General features: G+C 43.1%; 1 protein-coding gene across 1 annotated transcript in view; it reads right to left on the reverse strand.

Annotated features, from left to right (window-relative positions):
* The window catches only part of STX12 (syntaxin 12), a 50,431-nt gene that overhangs the window by 6,037 nt on the left and 22,784 nt on the right, over positions 1 to 21,610 (reverse strand). Inside the window, exons 4-7 of the mRNA XM_049774994.1 lie at positions 12,842 to 12,979; positions 8,965 to 9,008; positions 6,140 to 6,245; positions 284 to 356 (exon numbers count right to left, since the gene is read on the reverse strand). Of these exons, the coding sequence (XP_049630951.1) occupies positions 284 to 356; positions 6,140 to 6,245; positions 8,965 to 9,008; positions 12,842 to 12,979 (361 nt within the window). The remainder of the gene's footprint in view (positions 1 to 283; positions 357 to 6,139; positions 6,246 to 8,964; positions 9,009 to 12,841; positions 12,980 to 21,610) is intronic.

Genomic DNA, 21,610 nt, shown 5'->3' on the forward strand with positions numbered 1-21,610 from the left:
CCAAAAACCTACTGCAAGTTAATGGACTGAGTATTCATGGAGGTCTCAATAGGTCTGGGGCCAGAGAGACAGAACGACGCAGGTTCTCCAGTACCATATATCTTGCTCGAACCCTGTCAGATGTTCTTTCTGAGCAATTATATTGATGATTATAAGTTGGTTGTTCAGAAAAATACATTTTATTTTAATGTCATTCACTTCTAAATCCCTAACATCCTTCCGACTTCTTTGCTTTAAAACGCTATTAACTCACCTTGATGTTAAAGGTATAAATAATACATACCAATCAGATCTCCCTGGTCATGGATCATCATGGCCAAATCTTTAAATATCTGATTGACATCCAAAATGTCAGCCTAAGGAATAAAAGAAACCAGAGAGATTAAGCAACAGTTAAAAAAATACTTTCTCTAATTACAGAAAGTTCTGGGTATTACAATGTAACAATGTGTTTAGTCTTATAAATCATGCTTTCTATATAACAAAAAAAATTACATTTTTTACTAATTCTAACCACATCCAGGTGACTCCTAGAGTTTGTTAACTACACAGGTCCTCAATTTTACTGAGTAAACTCGTAAAAGATCCTTGTAAAAATCCTCGACCTTTGAAATGTAGACAATGAAGGAGAACAGGTTAGAGCAGCTGCTTTACATGCAAAATGGTCAGATTTGACCTCTGGCACTGAATACAGCTGGTTCCTAAACACCACTAAGAACACCCCCTGATCAAAGAGCATTCTGGGCATGAACTCCAAAATAAAATAAAATGTGAAGAACAATGAAAGGACCTATCTCATCGACTTTTTAAGAAATATTACAAAGGGGGCTGGAGAGATAGCTTGGAGGTAAAGGCATTTGCCTCGCATGCAGAAGGTCAGTGGTTCGAATCCTAGTGACCCATATGGTCCCCTGAGCCTGCCAGGAGCGATTTCTGAGCGTAGAGCCAGGAGTAGCTCCTGAGCACTGCTGGATGTGACCCAAAAACAAAACAAAACAAAAAAAGAAATATTACACAAATACGAGGCCGGAGCGATAGCACAGTAGTAGGTCATTTGCCTTGCATGCAGCCAACCCAGGACAGACCTAGGTTCGCTCCCTGGTATCCCATAGCCACCGAGCCTTCCAGGAGTGATTTCTGAGCAAAGAACCAGGAGTAACCCCTGAGCACCACTGGGTATGGAAGGAGGGAGGGAGGGAGGGAGGGAGGGAGGGAGGGAGGGAGGGAAGGAAGGAAGGAAGGAAGGAAGGAAGGAAGGAAGGAAGGAAGGAAGGAAGGAAGGAAGGAAGGAAGGAAGGAAGGAAGGAAGGAAGGAAGGGAGGAAGGGAGGGAGGAAGGAAGGGAGGGAGGGAGGGAGGGAGGGAGGGAGGGAGGGAGGGGAGGGGAGGGAGGGAAGGGAGGGGAGGGAGGGGAGGGAGGGAGGGAAGGGAGGGAGGAAGGGAAGGAAAGAGGGAGGGAGGGAGGGAGGAAGGAAGGAAGGAGGGAGGGGAGGGAAGAAGTGAGGACTAAACGGGCCGGAGTGGTGGTGCAGTGGTAGGGCGTCTGCTTTGCAAATGCTAACCTAGGACAGACCGAGCTTAGATCCCCGGCATTCCATATGGTGCCCCCAAGCCAGGATCTATTTCTGAGCACATAACCAGGAGTATGCACCCCCCAAAAAAAAGAAATACTAAACAAATATATTTAAAGTTCTTAAGAACTGTGTTAGTTATTACCAACTATTTTTTTTTTTGGGATGGGGCCGGGAAGGTGGCGCTAGAGGTAAGGTGTCTGCCTTGCAAGCGCTTTCGTAGGACGGACCGTGGTTCGATCCCCTGGTGTCCCATATGGTCCCCCAAAGCCAGAGGCAATTTCTGAGCGCGTAGCCAGGAGTAACCCCTGAGCGTCAAACGGGTGTGGCCCAAAAACCAAAAAAAAAAAAAAAAAATAGATCACACTCCTGGTGGTGCTCAGAGTACTGTATAGGATTGTCAGGGATTAATCCCTGGTAAACTGCGTGCAAGGCAAGCACCTCATCCACTGAAATATCTCGGTGGCCTCTTATCAATTACCATTTAACTTAGTTGATACTCATAACAACTCAAAAAATAATTTTATTCCATTCACAGAGAGGAAAAGAGGGTTCAGAGTGATAGCACAAAATGTTATCCTTGCACTTGGGTTTGATCCCTGGCATCCCTTATGGTTCCCTAAGCCTGTCAGAAAAAAAAAAGAGGCTTCCATAGAAAATGACTAATAGGGACCAGAGAGATAGCATGGAGGTAAGGCGTTTGCCTTTCATGCAGAAGGACGTGGTTCAAATCCTGGCATCCCATATGGTCCCCTGTGCCTGCCAGGAGCGATTTCTGAGCCTGGAGCCAGGAGTAACCCCTGAGCACTTCTGGGTGTGACCCAAAAACCAAAAAAAAAAAAAGACTAATAAATGGAAATGGAATAGAAAATCTTGCAAAAGAGGAAGGACTTGTGTTATCTTCTACAGGGGGGAGGGAAAAAAAAAAAGAGAATATTTTACAGGGGGCCCGGAGAGATAGCACAGCGGTGTTTGCCTTGCAAGCAGCCGATCCAGGACCAAAGGTGGTTGGTTCGAATCCCGGTGTCCCATATGGTCCCCCGTGCCTGCCAGGAGCTATTTCTGAGCAGACAGCCAGGAGTCACCCCTGAGCACCGCCGGGTCTGGCCCAAAAACCAAAAAAAAAAAAAAAAGAATATTTTACAGGGAACATAAGGACCAAAGCAAAAGCACAATGGGCAGGGTTTTGCCTTGCATGTGGCTGACCTGGGTTCAATCCCTGGCATCCCTTATGGTCCCCCAAGACTGCCAGGAGTAATTTCTGAGCACAGAGCCAGAAGTATCCCGAGTGCTACCAGGTATGGCCCAAAAACAAACAAACAAAACCCCCCAATATTTTACTGGGAACAAAGTAATAGTACAGTAGGCAGGGTGCTTGCCTTGCACACAGTTGACCTAAATTCAATCTCTGGCACCCCATATAGTCCCTAGAGCCCAACAGTGATCCCTGAGAACAGCACCAAGAGTATTCCTTGAGCACTGCCAATAGTGGCCCAAAAACAAAACCAATAATTTTTTTTTTCTTTTTGGGCCACACCTGGTGATGTTCAGGGGTTACTCCTGGATATGTGCTACCATATGGGACGCTGGAGGATCGAACTGAGGTCCATCCTAGGTTAGCCAAGTATAAGGCAAATGCCCTATCGCTTAAGCCACTGCTTCAGCCCCCCAAATCAATAATTTTTACAGGTACTGTGCAAAGTTAAAAGTTGGAAATTAGGGGCCGGAGAGAGAACATGGAGGTCGGACATTTGCCTTAAAAAAATGTTGGAAATTCAAGTGATAAAAGACAAGAGACCTCTTGTCCAACCCATAATCTCAAAATCTGTTCTATTGAGGTGCTACCTACAATTTAGGATTATTTTTGGAGTCCACAAAAATAGGAGGAAGTCTTCTGGCCTGCCTTTATTCCAGGCTATCTAAATATTAAAAAGTGACTCTATAGGACCCCTCCTAACCTAGAAGTTAGCCTTGAGATTTAGGGACAAAGTCTTACATATTTCTTTTTTCTTTTTCTTTTTTTTTTTTTGTCTTTGGGACACACCCGGCAGCACTCAGGTTACTCCTGGCTCTACACTCAGAAAACACTCCTAGCAGGCTCAGGGGACCATATGGAATGCTGGGATTCGAACCACTGTCCTTCTGTATGCAAGGCAAATGCATTACCTTCATGCTATCTCTCTGGCCCCTTACATATTTCTTTTTTTTTTTTTTTTTTTTTTTTGGTTTTTCGGGCCATACCCATTTGATGCTCGGGGGTTACTCCTGGCTAAGCGCTCAGAAATTGCCCCTGGCTTGGGGGGACAATATGGGATGCTGGGGGATCGAACCGAGGTCCTTCCTTGGCTAGCGTTTGCAAGGCAGACACCTTACCTCTAGCGCCACCTCATCGGCCCCATATTTCTTAATTTCTTTAAATTTATAATAATATACGTGTAACAAATTTTGTTTATAAATTACATTTAGAAGATTTGGAATGATGACCAAGAGATAACTCAATAGGCTGGTTGTATGCTTTGCCTATGGGAGAATTAAGTTTTGATCCCCAGCTTCACATGATATCCAAGCACAGCCTAGATTCCTATGCACTGTGCCAGAAGTAACCCCTGTTCTGGCAGGTGTGACGCCAAGACAAAAGATAAAAAGAACAACAAAAAGACAGAATGGCTTCACGATTTTATGTCTTCCTTGCACAGAGGTCATGGAAATGATAAAGAATGACCTCAGTCTTTTTGTTATTCTTTATTCTTTTGCTACTATCGTGAGACAGTCTTATTTTCTTTTTTCTTTTTTTTCCCCCACCCCTCCAGACAGTCTTATTTTTTTTTATTTTTCTTTCTTTGTTTTGGGACCATGTCTGGTTTGGTTCCCAGAGGAGACCATGTGGCAACAAGGATCAAAATCAAGTCTCCCTCATGAAAGAAAGCACAGACTTCAGCCCTCTGAGTCATCTTGCTGGACCTGATGTGATATGACGGTCTTTTTTCGTTTTGTTTTGGGGCCACACCTGGTGGTGCCCAGGTGTTACTTCTGGCTCTGCGCTAAGGCATTATTATTGGTGGTGCACAGGGACCATAAGAATACCAGGGTCGAACCCAGGTTGGTCCTGTGCAAAGCAAATGCCAGACCTGCTGTGCTACTACTCAGTCCACTGATAAGACAGTCTTTTTGTTTGTTTGTTTATGGGCCACACCCAGCAGCACTCAGGGGTTACTCTGGCTCTGCGCTTAGAAATCACTCCTGGGGGGCCCAGAGAGATAGCACAGCAAGGCGTTTGCCTTGCAAGCAGCCGACCCAGGACCAAAGGTGGTTGGTTCGAATCCTGGTGTCCCATATGGTCCCCCGTGCCTGCCAGGAGCTATTTCTGAGCAGACAGCCAGGAGTAACCCCTGAGCACCACCGGGTGTGGCCCAAAAACCAAAAAAGAAAAAAAAAAAAAATCACTCCTGGCAGGGGCTGGAGAGATAGCATGGAGGTGAAGCATTTGCCTAGCATGCAGAAAGACACTGCTCGAATCCTGGCATCCATATGGTCCCCTGAGCCTGCCAGGAGGATTTCTGAGCATAGAGCCAGAAGTAACCCCTGAGTGCTGCTGGTGTGATCCAAAAAGGAAAAACAAATAAAACCAACAGAAATCACTCCTGGCAGGCTCAAGGACCATAGGATGCCAGGAATTGAACCTGGGTCAGTAGGATTAACATCATTAAAATGGCAATACTCCCCAAATCATTGCACAGATGCAATCCCCCTAAGGATACCCATGACTTTTCTCAAAGAAGTGTACCAAACACTCCTCAAATTCATTTGGAACAATAAATACCCAGGAATAGCCAGAGTAACCCTTGGCAAAAGGAATACGGGAGGCATTACTTTCCCCAATTTTAAACTGTACTACAAAGCAATAGTTATCAAAACAGCATGGTATTGGAATAAAGACAGACCCTCAGATTAGTGAAATAAACTTGAGTATTCAGAAAATGTTCCCCAGAGATACACTCAATTAATCTGTTTTTTTTTTTTGGGGGGGGGGTCACACGGCAGCACTCAGGGGTTACTCCTGGCTCTACACTGTGCTATCTCTCCGGGCCCCTGATTAGACAATCTTAATGAGCAATCTTTAAGCCCCAAATCTTCCCATAAAGGCTACATAAAATATGGTGATAGAGGAAACGATTAGAGTATTACTGAACACACAGCCAGTATCCTCACAGGTCAAATTCACTGTAACTACATTGATACATAATTGGCAAGTTATAGCAAAACTTATTTCATGTTTTTCCTTTTTTTTTTGGTTTTTGGTTTTTGGTTTTTGGGCCACACCCGGCGGTGCTCAGGGGTTACTCCTGGCTGTCTGCTCAGAAATAGCTCCTGGCAGGCACGGGGGACCGTATGGGACACCGGGATTCGAACCAACCACCTTTGGTCCTGGATCGGCTGCTTGCAAGGCAAACGCTGCTGTGCTATCTCTCCGGGCCCTATTTCATGTTTTTCCATAGTCACTGAGAGAAAACCCAGATGAATTAGAGTTGCAAATATACTGAGTCAAAGATAAAATGACCTAGCTCTCACCTCCAGCTGCCGAATTGCCGTTTCCCGCTCTTTAATAAGTTCCAGATCCTCCTCAGTGATGGCCACTTCATCCTCCTGGCTCTGCATCTGGTTCCAGTCCTCATGGCTGCATGGAGACAAGCACAATAGTTTACTCCTCCTCTGTAATGTATATACAAGGAACAGCTCTATCCTGCTACTAGTAGAGAGGATCCTGTATTTCTCCCAGGGCCCCAACTCCACTGATATCAATACAAAGTCTCTCAGGGCCACATTCTTCATACCCAGAGGCAAAGAAACTAGATGAGTTAATTTTACTCTCAATGAAACAAAATTTGCTTTGCTTTCATGGGAAATGTAAGATTGTAAAGAATGAGACTCCTGATCTTTCCTATCAGGGGACACTCAGCAATTTTGCCAGCACTTGTTAGAAAAGGAAAGAGCACAGAAATCTAAAAAGGTTGAGGTAGAAATATCTTTGTCAAGGTACTCTCAGAACTAGATGCCATGTGGCATCTTGGGAAATAAGTGGGTGGTGGACTAGTATTCAAGTCAATGCTTCAACCATTAGTCCAACAAAATCACATGTCTTGGTCTCCAAGAGTATCCTTAATGTTATACTTTTTGTTGTTGTTTTTTGTTTTTGGGTCACACCTGGCAGCGCTCAGGGGTTACTCCTGGCTCCATGCTCAGAAATGGCTCCTGGCAAGCCCAGGGAACAATGTGGGATGCCACGATTCGAACCAATGACCTTCTGAATGAAAGGCAAACACCTTACCTCCATGCTACACCTCTCTGGTCCCTTAACGTTATACTTTTGAGTTAAACATTTCTTAGCAGAAAAACAAAACCAAAAAACTAGTATAATATTGTAACTCTTCCTTATAGGTGCCATACTTGGAAGAAAGGTACACTACATATTATATGAGACATCAGTACTTTAATTCTCAGTTTTAAATATTTGTCCAACATATACATCATCTCCACAATACTTAACAAATATTCTCCATGTGATAGACATAGAAAACGGCCCGGAGAGATAGCACAGCGGTGTTTGCCTTGCAAGCAGCCGATCAAGGACTAAGGTGGTTGGTTCGAATCCCGGTGTCCCATATGATCCCCCTGTGCCTGCCAGGAGCTATTTCTGAGCAGACAGCCAGGACTAACCCCTGAGCACTGCCGGGTGTGGCCCAAAAACTAAAAAAAAAAAAAAAAAAAAAAAAAAAAAAAGAAAACTGAATAATGGGCCAGAGTGATGCAACAGAGTTAGGCCATTTGCCTTGTACATGGCCGACCCAGGACGAGACCCAGGTTCAATCCCCGGCATTCCATATGGTCACTCAAGCCTGCTAGGAGCAATTTCTGAGTGCAAAGCAAGAAATAAACCCAGAGTGTTGCCAGTATGGTCCAAAACAAAACCAAAAAAAAAAAAAAAAGAGAGAGAGAGAGAGAAAGAAAAATGAATAAGCTATGGTGGTGGGTATGCTGTAGTAGCACTTGAAGCATTAACAATTTTGTAGGGGCCAGTGAGGTGGCGCTAGAGGTAAGGTAAGGTGTCTGCCTTGCAAGCGCTAGCCAAGGAAGGACCGCGGTTCGATCCCCTGGCGTCCCATATGGTCCCCCCAAGCTGGGGCAATTTCTGAGCGCTTAGCAGGAGTAACCCCTGAGCATCAAACGGGTGTGGCCTGAAGAAAAAAAAAAATTTTGTAAATCACGGCATCTAGGGGCCCGAGAGATAGCAATGAGGTAAGGCGTTTGCCTTGCATGCAGAAGGATGGTGGTTCGAATCCCGGCATCCCATATGGTCCCCCGAACCTGCCAGGAGCGATTTCTGAGTAGAGAGCCATGAGTAACCCCTGAGCACTGCCGGGTGTGACCCAAAAAACAAAACATAAATAAATAAATAAATAAATAAAAATAAATAAATAAATAAATAAAATCATGGCATCTAAATGAAAATAACTATGATAACTGTTAGACCTTTGATGTGCTCTTGGCTCTGCACTCAAAATTTACTCCTGGGGAACAGAGTGATAGCACAGCAGGTAGGGCGTTTGTCTTGCATGCTGTGACCCAGGTTCGATCCGCAGAATCCCATATGGTCATCGAGCCAACTTCTGAGGGCAGAGCCAGGAGTAACCCAAGCACCACTGGGAGTGGCCCAAAAACAAACAAACAAAAAAAAACCCTCCAAAAAAAAAGTAAAGAAAAAATTCTCCTTGTCATGAGCATGACTACCATATGAGATCCTGGAGAGTGAACCCAGGTTGGCCACGTACAAAGCAATCAGTTACCATTGCTCTAGCCCAAAAGAGCTTTTGCTTTTAAATTTTACTTGGTGGTTTATATTTTTTAACCTAGACATCTCTTTGTTTTTCTTTTTACTCTTCAAAAATTTATTTTTCTTTTGGTTTTTGGGCCACACCTGGCAGCACTCAGGGGTTACTCCTGGTTCTGCAGTCAGAAATCATTCCTGGCAAGCTTGGGGGACTATATGGGATGCTGGGGATCGAACCCAGGCCTGTCTTTGTGTGGAAGGCAAGCGTCCTATCTCTGTGTTATCACTCCGGACCCTACTCTTCAATTTTTGGTTTGTTTCTTTGTTTTTTGTTTTTGGGCCAGACGCTCAGGGGCTACTCCTGGCTATGCACTCAGAAATCCCTGGCTTGGGGTACCAGGGGATCAAACCGAGGTCTGTCCTACGCTAGCATGGGCAAGGCAGACGTCTTACTGCTTGCGCCACCGCTCTGGCCCCATACCCTTCAATTTCTTAAAACAGAAACTAGGTATAAAGTCTAAAATCCCATTTCCAACTCTCCAGCAAATTTTCTGAATAGCTTCATTACCTGTCAAATGAAACGAGCTGCTCCTCTCTTTGCCTCTCCTCTGCCTAGAAAACAGATTATTATTGCTCTGGTTAGCCACAAACATCTCTCCTCTTTCTTCTTACGCGCACACACACACACCCATCTGCACACACACAACACACACACACACACATACACACACACACACATCTGCTCCCATTATCTGGTGCCAGATAATCTTATTTTTGCATTTTACTCAGTTTTTGTGGTGATGAAAATCAAACCCATGGCACGTACTCTACCACTGAACCAAAGTCAACCTCCAATAGTATTTAGCACTGGCCATCCAGCTCAACAAGGAAATGGGAATGAAGTACTTGAAAGCACATCTTTCAAGTAGGAGAGAGGGGAAATAATAATGATGAGCTATTATTATAAAGTCTGAATGAAAAGACTGGAGAGACTGTACAGTGGGCAGAGCATTTGCCCTGTAAGCAGTCAACCTGGGTCAATTCCTAGCATTACATATGGTCCAAGCCCCCACCCCCACCCCCACTAAAAAAATAAGAAAATAAATTTTAGAACATATAAAAAATGATTTTGGTAATGGACATTTATAGCATATTTAGCACTAAAGCAAGCAACTCATCTAAAAATAAATTTTAAAAATTCAAGCAGGCCAGGGAGATAGTAGAGTGTAAGCACTTGTGCTGCTGCATGTGGCCAACGCTGGTTCAAATCCCCAGCAGCACATACTATCCACCCAAGCACTAACAGGAGTCAATGCTGAACACAGAGCCAAGAATAGCCCTCCCTGAGCACTGCCAGGTGTGGCCCCCAAACAAAAGTCAGTCAAGCATAAACAGCTGGAAATAACTCACAAATACCCATGATTATGGAACAACAATCTCCTACTCAAAATAACATTGCTGAGAATCACTATTCTGGTTTGTTTTTGTTTTGCAGAAATACCTAGCAATGCTCAGAGGCTACTCCTGGCTCAGTGCTTGGGGATTACTCAAAATAGGTCATTCTTTTTTTTTTTTCTTTTTTTTAAATAGGTCATTCTTGTCATTTTTATTGAGTTCATTTATTTTTGAGATACTGGAAATTAAATCTATGGCCTCACACTCAATGCAAAGTAAGTGCTCTTCTGCAGAATTATATATGTCTTTATTCCTTTTTCAGTATTTATTTTTTTTTTTTGAGGGGTGAGAGATTTGGGTCACACCAGCAGTGGTCAGGACTTTTACTCCTGGCTCTATCATTTCTGATAGACTGAGGACCATATGGGATATCAAGCATCAAACCCAGGTTTGACACCCAAACCTATTGTACTATTGTTCTGGCCCCTTTTGGGGTACTTTTAAAATAGTGATATGTAGGGGCTGGAGAGTACAGTGATTAAGGCTAATCGCTGTATCACTGCATGCAGCAGACCCAGGTTTAATCCCCAGCATCCCATATGGTTCCTCAAGCAGTGGAAGAGGTGATTCCTGAGTGCAAAGCCAAGAATAATCCCTGAGAATTGCTATGTGTGGCAAAAAAACAAACAAAAAAAAATCGTGGCCTGTAGGGGCCAGATAGTATAGCAGGTAGAGCATATACCTTGCATGTGCCAATCCAGGTTTAATCCTAAGCATGTGGTATGTTTCCCAAGCACTGCCAGAAGTAATCCATTCAGTGCAGAGCCAGGAGCACCACTTGGTGTGGCCCCAAGATAAAACCAAAAAATCATCTGTAGCTTTTTTGGGGGAACTGACATGATAGCACAGTAATAGCTCATATGCGGCTGACCTGGGTTTGAGGGTTTGATCCCTGACATCCTATATGGTCCCCAGAGTTTGCCAGGAGTGATTTCTGAGTGCAGAGCCAGAAGTAACCCCCGAGTACCGTTGGGTGTGGCCCCAAAACAAAACAAAAATTATAATTATCTTTTTTTTTTTTTTTTTTTTCGTTTTTGGGTCACACCTGGCAGCACTCAGGGGTTACTCCTGGCTCTACGCTCAGAAATCGCTCCTGGCAGGCTCGGAGGACCATATGGGATGCTGGGTTTTGAACCACCGACCTTCTGCATGCAAGGCAAACACCTTACCGCCATGCTATCTCTCCAGCTTCTATATGTATCTTTTAAAATAAATTTTGAATTTGATTTAAATAAAACTATACTTTTGTGCTTTGATGAGATCACTCTGGATTGTAACAGATCTGTGATGGCTGAAAAAAAAGTTTGTTCATTTCCTTTGCAGAATGAGATAGTATGTGATATTTCAGTATATACTTCAATGTATTTTCTTTTACTTTAATTTTATTGGCAGTGCTGGGGATAGAACCCAGGTCTCACGCATACTTTATATTACTGAGTCATTTTATCAGCTCTATCTTTTCTCCCTGATAGATATTTGAATATTCTCAATTTTTGTGTATCATAAACACTAAATGTTCTTTTATATGTATGTTGAGACACAAATATAGCACAGAACTTCTTGGTCACACGACATATATGTGTTTTTTTTGTTTGTTTGTTTGGTTGGTTGGTTTTTGGGCCACACCCAGTAACGCTCAGGGGTTACTCCTGGCTATGCGCTCAGAAGTTGCTCCTGGCTTCTTGGGGGACCATATGGGATGCCGGGGGAATCGAACCGCGGTCCGTCCTAGGCTAGCGCAGGCAAGGCAGGCACCTAACCTTTAGCGCCACCGCCCGGCCCGATATATGTGTGTTTTGAAAATACAACTAACTTGTTTCTTAAGGACTGTCCTAATCCATACTAATGTCAAGCAGAAAAGTTCCCATGGCCGAATTCCCTTTCTTCCCCAATGCTTACTGTGCCAATGCAAAAAAAAAAAAAGTGGGTGGAACGCCAAACCCTACCACTCCAGCACCCATACTTTTTCTTGTTTTGTTTTGATTTGTTCGTTTTTGACATTATTTTCCTTCTCTTTTTTCTTCCACTTTTCTCATTCTTTTTCACTCTTGTGGTTATTATTTAGAGATTTATTTTTATTTGCCGGGTCCATTTTTTTTCTTTTTTCTTCCATTTTTCTTTTCTTTTTTTTTTCTCTCTCTCCTTTCTTTTTTTGGTAGTTGTCACCAAATTTTTTTCTCCCCTTTTCCTTATCCTTTTTATCTTCAATGACAGTGGAATAGATACTCAATCCACAACAAGCTGTAAAGTGGAGACCAGTTGCACTAGCATACTGGGGGGTAGAGGAGGGAGATATGGGATGCATACTGGGAACAGGGGCGGAGGGAGGACAGCACTGGTGGTGGGAATGCCCCTCATTCATTGTCACTATGTACCATAAATGATGCAGTGAAAGATTTGTAATGCACTTTGGTCACAATAAAAATTGAAAAAAAAAAGTTCCCATGGCCACATACAGCAATACTTGGGGAATCATATAAAACTGGGGATTGAACCTGGGCCTCCAGCATGCAAAGTACTGTTCTAGTACTTTTAAGCCATCTTCCCTCCTACACCCATATACTCCAATGAATCCAGGACCTTGAACATGCAAGCCATGTGCTCTACCTCTGAGTCACATTCCTATTTCATTTTTTTTTCACATAGCTTATAACACTATGTTTTTCCTACAGCAGTTAATGACTATGTTTATTATTGGGGAAAAGTAAACAAAGGTTAATTAATAAAAAAAAAACCCTAGCAAAGGGGGCTGAAAAAACAGCACATCGATAGGACATTTGCCTTTCACACAGCCAACCAAAGACAGACCCTAGTTCAATTCCCAGCGTCCCATCTGGTCCCCCAAGCCTGCCAGGAGCAATTTCTGAGCATAGAGCCAGGACCAACCCTGAGCACTGTTCAGTGTGGCCCCAAATCAAAAACAAACAAAAACCTGGCAAAAAAAAAAACCACCCTGAAATGGCAATGATTTCTTTTGAAAATAAACTTACAGAAAGGCGAGATCCAGCTCTTGCTCTGGCAATACTCTCTTTTTCCTTTTCAGATACTCTTCTCTGTACAGCCTGGAAACTGTTTAAGGCTGCAGAGAAGTCATTCATAAGGCGTTCCTTCTGAAGTTTCTGCTGGCGCTAAAAAAAAAAATTTTTTAATTAAATAAGAAATTGACATTTCGTATTACCCCAGATTCATATGGCTTTAATTCCTATTTAAAAAATTATACCTTCAAGATTCCCAACTAAGGTAAGTACTATGAAATACACTCATTAATAAATTTGTTCTTTGTTAACTCTAATCCTTGGGTCAGTACTATAAGCCAAAAATTTTTTCTTACTATATTCTGACAAATCTGGGAAATAGGTGTGGTGCCATTTACCTTGCACAATAATCTCTGAATTGCAGGGGCCTTCAATTCAGAATTTTGGTTCCCAGGAATATCTAAATAAACAGACTAAATACCTTTGTACTCAGATTAAGCACAGAAATTATTTGAGTTTTATTTTTATCCTAAAATGTTAAAACTGGGTTTATCTATACTGGCACAAAGCTGTCCTGAAAAATCATAAATTCTCTATCATATAGCAAGATTTAAAATCTTCAAAAATCCTGGGCTGGAGTGATAGCACAGTGGATAGTTTGCCTTGCATGTGGCTGACCCAGTTTCTATCCCCAGCATCTCAGATTGTCCTCTGAGCCTGCCAGGAATAATTTCTGAGTGCAGTGTCATGAGTAACCCCTGTACCCCACTAGGTATGGTCCTTTCCAAAAAAAGAGGGAGGGAGGGAGGGAGGGAGGGAGAGAAAGAAAAGAAAGAAAGGAAAGAAAGAAAGAAAGAAAGAAAGAAAGAAAGAAAGAAAGAAAGAAAGAAAGAAAGAAAGAGAGAGAGAGAGAGAGAGAGAGAGAGAGAGAGAGAGAAAGAAAGAAAGAAAGAAAGAAAGAAAGAAAGAAAGAAAGAAAGAAAGAAAGAAAGAAAGAAAGAAAGAAAGAAAGAAAGAAAGAAAGAAAGAAAGAAAGAAAGAAAGAAAGAAAGAAAGAAAGAAAGGGAAAGGAAAGAAAAGAAAAGGAAAGGAAAGAAAAGAAAAGAAAAGAAAAGAAAAGAAAAGAAAAGAAAAGAAAAGAAAAGAAAAGAAAAGAAAAGAAGAAAGAAAGGGGAAAAATCTGGAAAGGGTATGTGGTATCTATCTTCACTGAGCTTACTGATCCTGTATCTCAAAAGTACATTAAGTTGTACTTAGTGAAAACACAAAAACGTAAAATCTCCTGACTTCAAGTAACTTAATAACCTACTTGTAGATAAAGGATTAATTATTAACAGCAGCAGCATTATAAGTAATTGTCACAGCCAATCTGTACCACTGGAATACAGAAGCATGAGTAAAGAGAACTTAGGTGGTCATTAAAGCAAGCCTTCAACAGGAAGTGAGCACTGAAGGAAGAGTAGATGGCATTCTCTAGGAACTAATCAGAAGGAAGGGAAAAGGAAATTGGGCAAGGAAACAGTGTAAGGCAACGAAGAAGAGCCGAAATTTGAAGAGCATCTATTAGAAAATGTCTGGCTAAACCATGAGGTTTTCGATGATGATAACTAAAAGATAAAATTGACAAGACTGGGAAGGGGTGAACTATAGGTTTTCAATGACAAGCAAATGAGGTAATATTAGGATTATCTCCAAGAAATAAAAGACAATGAAGAATTCTTTTGTTTTTTTTTTTTTTTTTGGTTTTGGTTTTTGGGTCACACCCGGCAGCGCTCAGGGGTTACTCCTGGCTTTATGCACAGAATTGCTCCTGGCAGGCTCCGGGGACCATATGGGATGCCGGGATTCAAACCACCGTTCTTTTTTGCATGAAAGGCAAACGCCTTACCTCCATGCTATCTCTCCGGCCCCAATGAAGAATTCTTGCAGGAATATAATCAGTACAAAATGACAACTCTGAGAAATTAGTCTGTGATAGTATACAAGATACTATGAAATAAGCAAGAAAGACTACTACAATAGTCTTCGACTTCAGGTTAAGACAATGTGATATGGTATCAGTGATGGGAACATAAAGAAATTAATTTAAGACACATTATTACAAGGACTGTGTGTAAAAGAGGGGCAAAATAAATTAATGGTCCAAATTGGTAGTATTTCAAGTTAGGCACTTCCTTGCCTAGCACACAGCCCACCCAGATTCAAACCTCAGCTCTATAATTGTCCTGAGCTCTGAGTACAGATATAGAATAAGCCCTAAGAACAAACCATGTGTGGTCCCCAAAACACCTAAAAAACACTCCCCCAATCAAGAATGACTTCAACTTCAAAAAATCAGGAAATGATGGTAATACTGTAACAAATCTTAGATGAGAAACCTTTATCCTCCTGGGATTATAATATTTGTATAAGTAAAATTAGAGCTATAAGAATATCATTCCACCAATATCATTATGAAAAACATCTCTCAAGTGTATTATGATCAGGGCCAGAGAGATAGTAGGGTGACTAAGACACTTGCTTTGTGCACAGCCAAGCCAGGTTTAATCCCCAGTGCCTCACTTGGCCTCCCAGTCCCACCAAGAATGATCCCCAAGTATAGACATGGAAGCCCTGGGCAGGGAAGGCCAGGTAAGGCACACAAACCCTCAAAAAAAAAAAATAATTAATAGGGGCCAGAGCAATAGCACAGCAGTAGGGCTTTTGCCTTGCATGTGGCTGACCCAGTACAGACCAAGGTTTGATCCCTGGCAATCCATATGGTTCCCCGAGCCTGCCAGGATTACTTTCTGATTCAGAGCCAGGTATAGCCCCAAAACAAAAACAAATTAATATACCTACCTAATCACCATCAAAGTGGCTAAGACCCTCACCCACTGTCTTTGTGTTACTTGCAGTCCAGCTCCTTATTCTTCCTCCACCTCCATCCCCAACCCCCTGCTTGGTGAGCTCAGTTTTGTAATCCAAGATCAAGGGTTGTCACCATTCAGTACTGAATATTCTAAATGGATAACTCTTTTGTGTATTTGTGGTGGCACACCTCTAGTACTCAGGACTTATTCCTGGCTCTGCAATCAGAGTTCAAGGATTGTATGGGATGTCAGAGGTTGAACAGGCAGGTCAGTCATGTGCAAAGCAAGCACTCTACCACCCTCTCCAGCACCAAAAAGGCCAACTTTTTAATAAAAATGCACTTTGTCAATCAACTTACTTGGGTGAAACAAAGATTTCAGTATAGACATGTTAAAATTTTAGATTATGCCATTATATTCAAGAGATGTCAGAATAGAAATAGACAATATTTCTATTAGACAGTGAGCTGTGGACTTAAAGAGGTGAGAAACCTGTCCTGCATATAGTCAGCTTAGGTTCGATCCCTGACAACTAATATCACCTCCCAAATACCTCAAAAAACTATTGTTGAGCACAAAGCTAAGAGTAAGCCTTGAACACAATTCAAAAAAAAAAAAAAAAACTAATACTACCCACCAAAAAAAGGTTTCACAGAAATAATTAGCAGAAAGAGATATAAAGAGAAAGGAAACTCAAGAAAACTGGTCAAGAAAGCCAGTAGAACTCCTAAGGTTTCAAGCACTGAGTAAGGAAATCAGGCTAAAAAGCAGAGCCCTGGGGCCAGAGAGATAGTACAGCAGTAGGGCATTTGCCTTGCACGCAGCAAACCTAGGACAAACAGTGGTTCGAATCCTGGCATCCCATATGATCCCCTGTGCCTGCTAGGAGTGATTTCTGAGCGCAGAGCCAGAAGAAATGCCTAAGTGCTCCTGGGTGTGACCCAAAAACCAAAAACCAAAAATAAATAAAGCAAAGCCACGGGCCGGAGAGAGCACGGAGATAGGGCATTTGCCTTGCATGCAGAAGGACAGTGGTTCGAATCCTGGCGTCCCAAATGGTACCCCAAGCTTGCCAGGAGCGATTTCTGAGTGTAGAGCCAGGAGTAACCCCTGAACGCTACCGGGTGTGACCCAAAAACCAAAAAAAAAAAGGAGAGTCATGAAGCACATCCACTTTTAAGACACAGGGGAGCCAAAGATAGTCTAATGAGCAAGGTGCTTTACTGTATGCATTTAACCTGAATTTGAATTCCAGCACCACATATGGGACTTTGGGCATAGCCAGGAGTAACCCCCTGAGCACAGAGCCCTAAACATACCCTAGTGTAAGTCAAAATCTGAAAAACTTAAAAAAACTTAAAAAAAAAAAGGATACAAAATAAAAGGGAGGGGCCGGGCAGTGGCCTAAAGGTAAGGTGCCTGCCTTGCCTGCGCTAGCCTTGGACGAACCGCGATTCGATCCCCTGGTGTCCCATATGGTCCCCCAAGCCAGGAGCAACTTCTGAGCACATAGCCAGGAGTAACCCCTGAGCGTTACCGGGTGTGGCCCAAAAACCAAAAAAAATAAAAAATAAATAAAATAAAATAAAAGGGAGTTAAAATTCAATCTAAGAAAACAAATAATAAGTTAGTAAAAGACTGCCACATTAAGTAGAGAATAAAATTTGATGGTGGAAAGAATAAAGTTTCTATGAAGATAATATGGGTTAAGAGTACATTTGAGGGCCCAGAGAGATAGCACAGTGGTGTTTGCCTCGCAAGCAGCCGATCCAGGACCAAAGGTGGTTGGTTCAAATCCCGGTGTCCCATAGAGTCCCCCGGGCCTGCCAGGAGCTATTTCTGAGCAGACAGCCAGGAGTAACCCTTGAGCACCACCAGGTGTGGCCCCCCCCCCCCAAAAAAAAGAGTACCACATGAGGGGCTGGCATGGTGGCACTAGAGATCAGGTATCTGCCTTGCCAGCGCTAGCCTAGGACGGACTGCGGTTTGATCCCCGCCCCCCACCCGGCCGTCCCATATGGTCTCCCAAGCCAGGAGCGACTTCTTAGCGCATAGCCAGAGTAAACCCTGAGCGTCACTGGATGTGACCCAAAAACAAAACAAAACAAACAAACAAAAAAAAGAGTACCATATGAGGGGGCCCAGAATTCTCCAAATGTCGGAGAATAAAGAAGCCGGGTCAGCTACATGCAAGGTAAGTGCTCTACCTGCTATACTATCACTCTAGTCCCAGAATAAAAACTTAAAAAGAGCTGGAGAAGGGGCCGGAGAGCTAGCATAGTGGTAGGGCGTTCACCTTGCACAAGGCCAACCCAGGACAGACAGTGGTTTGGTTCCTAGCATCCCATATGGTCCCGGAGCCTGCCAGGAGAGATTTCTGAGCACAGAGCCAGGAATAAACACTGAGCGATTCGAGGTGTGACCCAAAAACAAAAACAAACAAACAAAAAAAGGATTGGAGAGACAGTGCAGGCAAAGTGCTTATCTTACATGTAGTGACTTAGATTCAATTCCCAGCATCTCATATAGTCCCCTGATCATTGACAGAAGCAATTCGTGAGTATAGGACTAGGAATAGTTCCTGAGCATTGCCAGATATGGCGGCCAAACAAAAAAAATTTTTAAATAAGAGGCCGGCAAGGTGGCGCTGGAGGTAAGGTGTCTGCCTTGCAAGTGCTAGCCAAGGAAGGACTGCGGTTCGATCCCCCGGCGTCCCATATGGTCCCCCCAAGCCAGGGGCAATTTCTGAGCGCTTAGCCAGGAGTAACCCTTGAGCATTGTCAAATGTGTGTGGCCCGAAAAAAGAAAGTTTTTAAATAAATAAAAATCAAAAGGGGGGTGGTAGTCAGGGGAACATGTAATTCAGAGATCCCACATATTTGAGCCCATTCCTTTCAAATAGATTTTTGTTTTGTTTTGTTTTGCTTCTGTAGTAACTCAAACCCCAGCAGATTTAGACTATATACAAAAACCTATAAAAAGTTCAAAAACAGTTCCTCACTGAAAACAGTACATAAGGATGAAAAACTGAAAGTTGAATGTACAACTTGATGTATAAAACAGATGAAGAGTTGAAGAGGAAAAGAGCACAATATTAGAAAGAGAATCAAGAATTATATTTCACAAAAGACATCTTGATATCTATTTCATGTTACTAATGATCTAAGATCATGGAAGTTGGAATAAGCATACATAATCTAAAAATAACTTTTTTCCCTTTTTCTTGGATTTTTGTTTAGGCCACACCCGGTGATGCTCAGGGTTACTCCCGACTTGGCGCTCAGAAATCACTCCTGGCTCCGGGGAACCATATGGGATGCCAGGGATCGAATCCCAGTCCATCCTGAGTCAGCCACATGCAAGGCAAATGCTCTACCACTGTGCTATCTCTCCACTTCCCCAAAATAACCTTTATTTGATTCTGGAATACATTAGATGCATTTCTTGGTCGCTGATTTAACTTTCTATTTATATTTTGCTTAGGTTACTATTTAACATCTTAAGTACTTTCAATAATATTTGATTCACTTAAGACTCCTTTTTTAGTACTATTATCTATGAGTATACTCTCGAAGTGCACTTCTGGGAGGAGAAAGGGGGTGAACTGGAAATAATTATCAAACATTCCATCATAAAGGGAAAATAGCATATAACTGAAATACAAGCATGAGAATAATGAAAACAGTACATCTATGGAAACTAAGACACATTTATGCCATGATTACTTTAGAGCAGGATAACAAACCACCTAGTACCCTGTTCTTACGACTACATTAAGAAAAGATATTGCGGGGCCGGAGAGATAGCATGGAGGTAAGGCATTTTTGCCTTTCATGCCTAAGGTCATTGGTTCAAATCCCGGCATCCCTTATGGTCCCCACCGAACCTGCCAGGAGTGAGCGTGGAGACAGGAGTTACCCCTGAGCGTTGCTGGGTGTGACTCAAAAAAAAAAAAGAAAAGACATTGTGGGGCCAGAGCAATAGCGCAGCTGTACAATTTGCCTTGCACGTGGCTGATCCAGGATGGATCTTGATTCGATCCCTGGCGTCCCATATGGCCCCCCGAGCCAGGAATGATTTCTAAGCATAGCCAGGAGTAACCCCTGAGCGTCACTGGGTGTGGCCCAAATAAAAAAAAAAAAAAGAAAGAAAAAAGAGAAAAGAAAAGACATGGCATAACCCCATGACCCCACTGTATAGGAAAAGGGCAGGGGGCCGGGCGGTGGCGCTGGAGGTAAGGTGCCTGCCTTGCCTGCGCTAGCCTAGGACGGACCGCGGTTCGATCCCCCGGCGTCCCATATGGTCCCCCAAGAAGCCAGGAGCAACTTCTGAGCGCATAGCCAGGAGTAACCGCGGTTCGATCCCCCGGCGTCCCATATGGTCCCCCAAGAAGCCAGGAGCAACTTCTGAGCGCATAGCCAGGAGTAACCCCTGAGCGTCACAGGGTGTGGCCCAAAAACCAAAAAAAAAAAAAAAAAAAAAAAAAAAGAAAAGGGCAGAGAAAAAAAACCTCAAGGGGAAAGCAGATTAAAAGGAAGTAATAAAGGGCAGGAGTTTGGAGGATCCTAGTACATTGGGAGTGTAAAAAAATAGTACAGCTAAATATCCAAATTAGAGCCAACGCACTGAAAACAAGAGATCAAAACTAAAAAACTAACCAAACTAAAAAATCTGCCTGTTAGGGCCAAAGAGATAGCATGGAGGTAAGGCATTTGCCTTGCATGCAGAAGAATGGTGCTTCGAATCCCAGCATCCCATATGGTCCCCAGAGCCTGCCAGGAGCCATTTCTGAGCGTAGAGCCAGGAGTAGTCCCCTGAGCACTGCTGGGTGTGACCCAAAAACCAAAAAAAAAAAAAAAAAAAAAAAATCTGCCTGTCAAGGTGGCAGGCTGAGGATTGGGAGGGTTGGGGTATAAAACTGGGAACCCGGGCCCGGAGAGATAGCACAGCGGCGTTTGCCTTGCAAGCAGCCAATCCAGGACCTAAGGTGGTTGGTTCAAATCCCGGTGTCCCATATGGTCCCCCGTGCCTGCCAGGAGCTATTTCTGAGCAGACAGCCAGGAGTCACCCCTGAGCACCGCCGGGTGTGGCCCAAAAACCAAAAAAATAAATAAATAAGTAAATAAAATAAAATAAAATAAAATAAAATAAAACTGAGAACCCTGTGGAGGGAAAAAACACTGGTGGTGGGATTGATGATGGAGCGTACTATGTATAAAATCCAACTATAAATAATTTTGTAAATCATAGGACTTTAATCAAATTTAAAAAGAAGGGCCAGAGTGATAGCACAGTGGCAGGGTGTTTACCTTGCACATAGCCAACCCAGGACAGACATGAATTTGATTCCCAACATCCCATATGATCCCCTGAGCCTGCCAGGAGCTATTTCTGAGCTCCGCTGGGTGAAACCCAAAAACAAAACAAACAAACAAACAAAAATAGTCGTAATAATAAAAATAAGGTAAGGTGTTGCCTTGCCAGCGCTAGCCTAGGATGAACCATGGTTCGATCTCTCAGCATCCCATATGGTCTCCCAAACCAGGAGCAATTTCTGAGCTCATAGCCAGGAGTAACCCTGAGTGTCATTGGGTGTGGCCCAAAAAACAAAAAACAAAAATAAAATAAAATAAAATAAAATTTAGGGGCTGGAGCAGTGGCACAAGCAGTAAGGCATTTGCCTTGTATGCACTGACCTAGAACAGACTATGGTTTGATCCCCCAGCATCCCATATGGTCTCCCAAGCCAGGAGTGATTTCTTTTTTTTTTTTTTTTTTTTTGGTTTTTGGGCCACACCCGTTTTGATGCTCAGGAGGTTACTCCTGGCTATGCGCTCAGAAATTGTCCCTGGCTTGGGGGGACCATATGGGACACAGGGGATCGAACCGCGGTCTGTCCTACGCTAGCGCTTGCAAGGCAGACACCTTACCT

This window comes from Suncus etruscus, chromosome 6 (genome assembly GCF_024139225.1).
Source record: "Suncus etruscus isolate mSunEtr1 chromosome 6, mSunEtr1.pri.cur, whole genome shotgun sequence".
Classification (NCBI taxonomy): Eukaryota; Metazoa; Chordata; class Mammalia; order Eulipotyphla; family Soricidae; genus Suncus; species Suncus etruscus.